This window comes from Betta splendens, chromosome 24 (genome assembly GCF_900634795.4).
Source record: "Betta splendens chromosome 24, fBetSpl5.4, whole genome shotgun sequence".
Lineage (NCBI taxonomy): Eukaryota > Metazoa > Chordata > Actinopteri > Anabantiformes > Osphronemidae > Betta > Betta splendens.
This window is the reverse complement of record NC_040901.2, coordinates 7,302,997-7,312,381: the sequence shown is the minus strand read 5'-3', so window position 1 is coordinate 7,312,381 and position 9,385 is coordinate 7,302,997. Positions and strand designations below refer to the sequence as shown.

Sequence of the window (9,385 nt, the reverse complement as noted above, 5' to 3'; positions counted from 1 at the left end):
CATGTGTAATTCTGTGAAAGTACACAGTGCACACCAAGTTGCTGTTACTCTACTGAAACAGATGAAGTCATGAGATTAGTCGTGAAAAAACAAATAAACAAAATCATAACTGCTGGACAGTGGCACCATGTTTTCACGATAACACTATCAAACATCAGCTATTTATCTTCTCTGAGCACCCTTATCTGTGCACAAAAAATCTACCTGCATCTTGCTCTCTTTGTCACAAAAGTGTGGCATGTTTCTACAATGTTCCTGTAGATGCCTCTCGTGCCTCCATCAGATGAACGTTGTATGAGCCTTGAATAGTGGCTTTGATTTGAACTCTTAAAAATGAATGTATTTTTATCTACTACAAGTACTATCTTGTTTTACATGGATGGGATAATGTTTGCGTTTTTATCATGCTCTATATGTTGTTTTTCTCTCTTTGGTTTAAGTTGGGTTAACAGAATATCTCATTACATTTTAGATACATTCAATTTCGCCTTATAATCTTCTTTATAAATTGATTTTTTTATAGTTATTTCGGAAATAATAATTTGAATTCATTTGACATCATTTTGACATTTAGGGGCCTATTTGTATTACAGGCATTCTACCGATGGTGTCGCTGTTTTCATTCTCGCGAGAATATTAAACAGGAAGCGAGTGTGGGAAGGTCAAAAATTAGACATGGCGGCTCGCAGTGTGTTAAGGTCTGTTTGGAGCGGCTTTACTGGGTTAAAAACAGCCTTAACACGTACTAATTTGAGCTCTCATCAAAGAATAAATTCACCCTGTGTATTTGCTTCGGTCTTTCAGAGCAGAGGGATCCGCCAGGGTGAGTCTTCCTTGCAGACCTCAGGATTTTAGCGAATATTGATGAGCTAGCTAGGTTAGCGTGCTACCATGCATTATATGTCTTCGCTTTATCGCAGATGTAATAAAGGAAAACTAACGTACCAAAATAGCGTTATGCCAAATAAACGCTTTCCTTTTGACACAGTTTGTCTTTTGCGTGCTGCAAAGACAAAACGACCCTTCATTAAAATAATAGTGTAAAATGTGTAACATTTCTGCGTTTGTTTAGTGCATGGTGTGAAGAGCATCTGTGAGATTTATTTGTAATGGCTAGAAGGTGGTATGGTAAAATACTCGGATTGTTTTGATATAATTTTTCATATATATATATATACATATATATATATATATATATATAAAGTTTAACTAATTTAATAATCTGTCTGTTTTACAGTGGTTCAGAGGCAAGAGGGGAAAGCAACAATTGTAAGTAAAGCTAGTCTATGAAGCCTATAATGTACCTGGACTATGTTATTGGTTGTGTTTTAGGTGTTCCATAATATGTATTACCAGTTACATTTATGAAAAGCAAACACACTTTGTTTTGTTGTATTTTACAAAAACAAGATCATTATGATTCATAACAATTGCCATTAAAAAGAGGAACTTAAATTAATGCAAAGAAGTGGGGGAACCTGTAAGCAACTGGTAGAAATAGTAAATATGTATTTTCTATGTATGAGTGTATAATTAACTGCATGTACATCTGTCCACCTGAAAACGAACCTGTAGACTAACTGTTATTTTCAACTTTTTGTCAGATTGAGGGACAAACCCTGGATATACCTGCAGAAAGACAGCCTCCAAACCCTACAGCCAAGTGTCCAATTTACAGATGGAACCTACAAAACAAATACAATTACACGGTAAGTGATGCACAGCTGTGGAATGAATAAATCATCCCCAAACTTTTTGGGAAGTGTGTGTCAGCAGTTCATAAACGCCTTGTTGTCTTTTTATGTTTGATCCCCTTCAGGATGTCTTGTTGTTGAGACAGTTCATCAGGTCAGATGGAGGGATGTTGCCCAAAAGAATCACTGGTCTCTGTCCAGAAGAACATCGCAAAATTGCCATCTGTGTGCAGATGGCTCACAGGGCTGGTCTGTAATATTCTCTATCCTTTTTTTGTTTGTTGTCCTAAAGTCCTCTGTAAATTATTTATTCTGACACTGGGAATTGAATGTTTGAAACAGGAAACAAATGTATAAAATAAGTTATATCAGTGTCTATTTTCTTTTCTACTTCTTTTGTGTTAAAGGTCTACTTCCTGACCACAGACCCAAACTTCCAGATGGCCACGTCCCAAAAAAGCCCAAGCAACAACTTAACAGGTGATTTATACATAAGTGTTTGTGTACTTATTTTTGTTTATCATTACCTGCTGTGATGGGTCGCAGTGTAAATCGTGCAATAATTGTATGCTGATTTTTATTCAACAGATACTTGACCCGTTATTCTATCAAATCTGTGAAGCCCATCTATAAAAAGGGACTGAAATGGTGTAAGAAGCGAATGCCTGTTGGCCACCCAGCCCTACAGAACAATGTGCGTTACGGTGTCAAGCCCCTTTACATAAAGCACTGAAGGACTGACCGCTTGCTGAATCGGTACATCAACAGCAGGAGAATGGGTGGGCCAGTTCTGTGAGGAAGCAGTGGATTTTCACATCTTTCAACTACATCTACAGTTTACCCTGAGTCTTGTCATCATGCTTTGGGAAAAGGCCTAAAAGCTTCAACCATCTGTATTTATTTTATGTTTTGTTTATAAAGCTGCGTCACTATTTTAATGAATCGTGCCCAGTCACACCCAGAATCATCCGGTCTGTCTCTGCTAGTTCTCAAAGAGCTTTTGAAGTCAACTTACTGACAGCTTAATGTGAACAACGACTAGGTCAGTGTTACGCTTACATTGTAGGTGGGATGTTGACTGTGTATACTCAGCAACACAGATGTGCAAATAAAGTGTGTCTGTTTACTGTTCCTCTCAGCTTGTGTTTACTGTATAGCTTTTGTGCACAATTCAGCTGGTCAAAAACTTTATGAACACAGTGCATCACTCCAAACCTTTTAGTTTATTTTATGACAGGATAATACGTCTTGTAATTTGTCAGGTAATAATCCATTGGGGTTTTGAGGAACAAGATGACCAACATAAACACGTATTGTAGATTGAAATTAATTGAAGATATCTTCATAGCATAAAAGGAAGGTCCAGGTTTTTGGTTCCATAACCGATGTAGATGTAACCGTGCTGTGGTGACATTGGCACATGGTAGAAGGTCAGACCGAGCCACAGCAGGCTGCGCAGAATACACACCTTGTGGGCACTTTCGAACTGAAGACTCCATGATCCTATATGCAAATACAAAAGGCTTCTGTAAACAGTTGATGTTAAATGCAAGAAGGCAGACATCATTGTGTCTGACCGCAAAAAAGGAGGAAGAGTCGTTGTCAGGAATCCTTCCAAGAAGATTATACTATGCAGATGTGAGAGGCAGCGGATAAATACCCCAAAAAATCAATCCATTGTGCTTCTGTGATCTACAGTGTCATAGTTTCCCAATCTGTTTGGGTGTGTCCACAAACCTAAGACACAGGGAACCTAGAACAAGTACTGGATCTGCTACCATGTAAACATAGAGGCTATTTGACTGATTACACTAAGGGGACATGATTCCAAAAAACAAGATTGTTGCTTCATTTCTTCTTTGTCTTTGAACTTAGATGGGAAAGTATGATTCAAGTAGGGGTAAAAGACTCTTGGATGTCTATGCTATAACTATGCTGTTGTAATGAGAGGAACCTACATGTAAAGCTGTCAGTCAGGAGCAAGAAGCACTTTTTCAGTGTTGTTGTGGTAAAGGCACCGAGCCCAGTTTGGGGTCTCCGAGGAAAGCACCTGTTTTCTTGGTGGAGATACATCATAACACATTTTCCAGTCCCTTTGCAAAAATGTGAACTCTCTGTCCCTTTTCGTCAAATGCGTGCGATGTGCTGTGAGGACGGCTGCAGTGTGTGACAGCTGCATAACTTCGGCCTTAGTGATCACACAGCTGACATCTGTATTACACACAAACATACACATGAGGAGGCCCTCCTAAAGCAGACATCTGCTGCATGTTTGGTCATGGACACTAATGCAATTGAAGGCCATGACGTTATCTACAGTAAGTCTGTCCTGGTCTACGTCCTGCAGGCAACCATATTATTATATATTATTTATTGCATTTTTGCTTATGATTTGGTTCCGAAGTTTATTTTCCTACCCCGTGATAATTTTAACAACTTAATTTTATGAGCTCCTAACAGTATCTGATGTGACTCAACCCCATTTAAGGTTTACAGCATAATCATTTATCAAAGGCTATAATCTAGAATAGCCTGTGGAGTAGTGGTAGATATACTGGCCTTTATTTGGCCTATTTAGAAGAATGATTAAGATTTTAATCATTATTATTTAATCATTATTAGTAGTTGGGTTATTTATCACTTATAGTGACAATCTAACAAGTTCCCAGAAAGCCCTTCCCATCTGGCAGCCTGGTTGATTTCAGAAGGTTTCATCATTTGTACCGTTGCTCACTAGACCATTTATGACTATTCTGTTAGCACTTAAAGAAACCTGTCTGTATTTTCAGGCAGGAATCTTTTTGTCTGAATTACCACTTTGATTTGTGTTAAAATCACACTTGATTCTGTGAAAGCTGGCGCGGATGCCTACCGCTGGTATAAATAGCTAGAATGGTTTGACCAGTTGCATATTTCTTTAAAGCATTTGTTCATACAAAGAAAGAAAAGTTGAAATAGGGTTTAATTTAGGAGTTAGGACGTGTAGTGTAGTAAGCTGTGTAGTCTCACCTTTAGGAATGTCATCACTCAGTACATCAAAGATGTCGATAGCTGGGTTCAGTTCACCCATCTCCAGGATGGATTTCTTCTTCAGATTTTTTGGTTGGCTGAAGTGAAAATAATTGTCCAGCTTGGCTGCTTCGGAGTATGACAGGCCTTAGAAACGAGGAAACACATTAGACATTAACAACCTGAACAAAACTGGACTATTGAAGAGGTGTTAAATGATATCTTTCATATCCAAGGAATTAGCATAAGTACCACCAAAGCTGCGGTTTATCTGGACAAGGCCATGTGGATTCTTGACAAAAGCGCCACGTGGTACAACAGACACTTCCTGATCAATCTGATGAATTGTCACAACTAGCCTGCTCTCCTCGTTGACTTTGGTCTGGAAAAAAACACACCCATTAGCATAGAGTTCACTACCACTGTCCTGATAACATTGTTATACATTTTCCAACGCTTACTACTATTTCCTCCACCTCCGCATCCTCCCCCTCTCCCCTCCTGCGGACCTCAATATGCTCATACACATGAGAGGGGTCTCCTACGAAGCGACCCTTGGCGGCTTTGAACACGTCGTTGATCATGGAGTCTGATGCAGGCGGAAGCAGGAACCAGTTCATGCAGTTCAAGCTGCAGGAGGCAGACCACAGGCACACAAACGTCTACTTAATTAATGGGTTAAAGCAACGACTAACCGAGGGGTGGGTACATTTACTGGCATTACCTGTACAGGTTCTTTACATCCGTCAACTCATCCTCTCCCCTCCCCTGAGCCACAAAATAATCCTTCTTTAACCCCAATATTTTTCCCCAAAACAAGACTCGATGGAACTGGTAGTTTTTCTGCACAATCACCAGGGAGGTCTGCAGAGCGCTTCTTTCCTCCATGTTTAAAGTTTGTCCGCTACCGGCGACGAGTTCCAAAGCATAATATAAAGAGTTTGAGTCCATGCTGTGCCGTACAGAGTAGATAATAGTTATATTAACGTCATATAGTGTTCAAGATAGCTAATTTAGCAGCTAACGGAAATACATTCGAGTGCTGCCACGGCTGCCACTGACAACAAACCTTGTAGTCATGGTAACCACGGCGGGAAGATTTCTTCTTCGTCGTTTTGTCTTTTGCAGAAACCGCTACAAGTGTGTTTTAATTTAAAAAAAAAACAAATATGAAACTACTACTACGAATAATAACAATATAATAAACGGTTAAATATTAATTCTGAAATTTGGCGTTGTTTTTTATATTTGTATGACATTAAAACGTTGAGGGATTTCGCCACCTTTACCTCAAGGCACTGATTATTATTTTCACTTTAAATTCTGTAGACTGCAAAAAAAAATGGCCGTTTATATCGCAATTCTTTGGATCTAATAACTAAACCTTTGATGTCACAATATGAGAGGGAAAAGCACAGATGTAATTCATATAGTTAATGATAGCCCTGTGCAATTTAGGTGCCCCAGTAATCTGTGACAGTGAGGATTTATATCAGTTCAAGCTCAAAAGCAGGGAGCGGCTAAATGGAGTGTTGCCACTGTAAGTAAGTATAATGGAAAACACCTGTGCTTTTCGGGCTGTTAAACACATAAAACAGAGGTACCTCCTATGTAATTATAACAGTTATAATAAAATATATTCAAGAACCACAGTCCCACTCAATCACTCATAATTATTTATATTTCCACCTACTTAATTGTGTTACTTTAGCATACTGTGGCAGTACAGTATGCCCTGATTGTCTTACAATATACAGCCCAGTAGATAAACAGTATAAAAGTGTGTAACTGTGCTGTTTGTTTGTACGTTTCATCTGCTCGCTTCCACCCACGAAACTCACGCAGAGCTGGGGATGCATCGAAAAGCCTGGCAGCTCCACAAAGTGTCTGGGAGACAGATATGGTTGAGCCTCCTGCACAGCTGGCAGGATGCAAGTAGACCACACTAACGTGGCTGCATGGCACATGTTCGGAAATCATAGAGGGCATTTCCTGCGTACACAAATTTGTTTGTCTGCATATTGAGGAACAGAAAACGAGCTGTGGTTCACTGCTGTAGGTAAAGTGGTATTAGAGACGCTGTTAAGTTGCCATGATTTAAGGTAACTCACACCACTTTGCCTGTGCTGACTGCAATTTTCTGAAAAGGATTTAAAGCCGGGAAATGAGGTGCAGGGTGTGTGTGTTTGTGTGTGTGTGTGTGTGTGTGTGTGTGTGTGTGTGTGTGTGTGTGTGTGTGTGTGTGTGTGTGTGTGTGTGTGTGAGAACGTCTGTTTTAGGGTAGAAGCTTTCCTAAAAATATAGCTGCACAATAGCTGAAATGTGATCTCGCATGGGAGAGAAAGAACAAGGAGATGGATGTGAGCGATTCTGTCAGTGGGCTGAACACATCTTGTGTTCATATCTGAAGCATGTTTGTGGCTGCACATCAATTAGCACGGATCAAGATGGTTTTGCCCTTAGCTGATAGGATCATCTGACTGTCTTGTGACATATATCCAATCTCAATTGTCCTTGTTAGTCATTAATAGTTGGATAATTATACACAAAAAACGTCTGTTGCTTCCTGCAGCATATGGAGTAAATCCTGTTAAAAAAAGAGCCCAAACGGACATTAGTTGTTTGTTTTGTCCTGGCTCAGGTCCAGCAGGCTCAGCCAGTATAAGCAGTATGAAGCCGTCTTCAGTTACCCTTAGAAAAACACTGCTGGCTACTGTCCAACAAATGATTTTTGTAAGACTGCTGAGTTGACTTTTTACTCGATGATCCTATTTTGGTCTCTCGCCTCATTAGACACTGTCAGCTCACACGTTTAAGTAGTAATCAGCCACTTATTGCCCTGTTTTCACTGGCCATTAACTTATTCAGATTGTCCTCACAGGTGGGTGAACTGATAATCGTTTTGCATCCTATTCATGCAAACACGGATGTGCAGAATGAACCTTTATTGATGCTGCCTCATTCCAAAAATGTGTTAATCATGCACAGCAGAAAATGTGAATTACATGCATAAAGCTTTTTCCATCAATCAATCAGAAATCAATGGGCATGGCACACCTCAACATTGAAAATAAAAACTGCTCAGAGGAAATCACAGCATTTAATGATGTTAAACCACTGTTACAAACATTGCTTTAATTCATAAAGGCACTGAGGCTTTTCATTGTCGTAATATAATTTTCCAGTGATTAGACAAACCCACAAGCAGGTTCTAATAATTCCTTATGTCTATTCATTCCCACGTTTGCCCATTTCCATGTCCACACAAAAGGGCCTCGGTCCGGAGTCACATGCTCGTTCAGCAGTGGTGCTTTCAGCTGCCGGGCCCTCCGCCTTCCCAGCTAATATAGTCCAGCGACAGAAAAGGGAGGGAGAGTGGGGTGACTTCTCCACAGAGTACCCCACACAGAAAAGAACACAGGGACAGCCCCTCGCCAACCCTCCCACTCATTCACACAGACAAACACACTTTGAGCCCGTTGCTCAGGATGGTACCTCATTAGAGCTGGCAAGTCTACGTGGAAGTTTTGAAGTTGGACGCCGCAGAGTGAACATACGTACACGCCACTCTAGTTCTGCTTCCCAATTGGCCGGGTAGGAAGTAATACTTGGAACGCAGAGGTCTGCCTCTGTTCTGGTCCTGTGCTCTGGGAAACTCACCCCGCAGGCGACCAGGGTTGCCAGGGCACTAATCCTGACAGACAAAAGATGGGAGTACCACTGAACACGATGCTACCAGACCTTTTCATTGGTTGGCATGATCCCACGCGATGCTGTGATTGGCCGGCACCATGTTTATATACAAATTGGAACAGTCAGAGGTCACATCCATCGATCTTCGTTGTGACATGAAGAAAACCTGACCCCGAAACCTCTGAAATCTAAATGGGTTTAATTCCTGTTTTACACACACACACACACACACACACACACACACACCCTTTCTTAGGTTCAGTGGCCTGGGAGTGCAGAATTAAGTGAATACTGGGAGAGAGGGAGTGAAGTGACTAAATAATAGTGTCTGTGGTCTACAAAAGCACAGACGACAACAATACCAAGAATGCATTGAGGGGACCGAGTTCAGTGGGTTGCACACGTACACAAAACAGAGTCACAGAGGTCTTAGATTGACATTTGGTAAATATTTGGTTTCATAAAAGGGCGTGTTATGTCTATTAATCGAACATGAGCAGCCAAAAGACAGCATTAAATCAGTAATTATAGACATTAGCTTGTGTTTGTATACTTCTAATTTCAAAGTTATACTCAATTCATTATTGTTATTCTTATACTTTGTTATGCTATACTTTATCTGCCCACACATTCATCTAGACTTAAAATAAACTGAAGCTACATAATGCAGTTATATAAATACATGGGAGTATGGCCATGAAATTAATATTATCCAGTTCTGTCAAGAGATAATACTACTGTAGATAAGTTGACAGTAACTGAAGTAATTAACTAAATAAAAAAAAAAGTAAGTAACCAAGCTATCAATGAGCGGCCACCCTATGATAGTCCAAAAAAAAAAAAAGACTTGTAAAGAGAAGTAGTTGGGACACTTGGAGCAGTGTCTTTTTGAAAGCCAAGCACCAGCAATGTGAAGCACTAAGAGAGCTGTACATGTGCCTGAGTTGCCACAAACCACTCCCAGTTTGCATGTAATTGGATTAAACTTC

The 9,385-nt window shown here is 40.1% G+C and overlaps 2 protein-coding genes across 4 annotated transcripts; one reads left to right on the top strand and one right to left on the bottom strand.

The window, feature by feature from the left end:
- Window positions 1-643: 643 nt before the first annotated feature.
- Window positions 644-2,825, top strand: mrps18a (mitochondrial ribosomal protein S18A). Its single transcript, XM_029141990.3, has 6 exons — window positions 644-823; window positions 1,238-1,269; window positions 1,605-1,709; window positions 1,820-1,943; window positions 2,102-2,174; window positions 2,283-2,825. The coding sequence occupies exons 1-6, from the start codon at window positions 676-678 to the stop codon at window positions 2,425-2,427; spliced, it is 627 nt and encodes a 208-aa protein (XP_028997823.1). The 5' UTR covers window positions 644-675; the 3' UTR covers window positions 2,428-2,825.
- rsph9 (radial spoke head component 9) lies at window positions 1,547-5,803 on the bottom strand. 3 transcript variants are annotated; one of them, XM_055506548.1, is made up of 5 exons: window positions 5,428-5,798; window positions 5,165-5,333; window positions 4,956-5,085; window positions 4,704-4,850; window positions 1,547-1,685 (listed from the first exon to the last, which is right to left on the bottom strand). In XM_055506548.1, exons 1-5 carry the CDS (start codon window positions 5,652-5,654, stop codon window positions 1,654-1,656), a joined length of 705 nt encoding a protein of 234 aa, XP_055362523.1. In that variant the 5' UTR covers window positions 5,655-5,798; the 3' UTR covers window positions 1,547-1,653. The 3 variants fall into 3 exon arrangements, with proteins under 3 accessions (XP_055362523.1, XP_028997821.1, XP_028997820.1); XM_029141988.3 differs by lacking the exon at window positions 1,547-1,685 and adding an exon at window positions 2,899-3,197 and having other exon boundaries at window positions 5,428-5,796; XM_029141987.3 differs by lacking the exon at window positions 1,547-1,685 and adding an exon at window positions 3,639-3,905 and having other exon boundaries at window positions 5,428-5,803.
- Window positions 5,804-9,385: the final 3,582 nt, after the last annotated feature.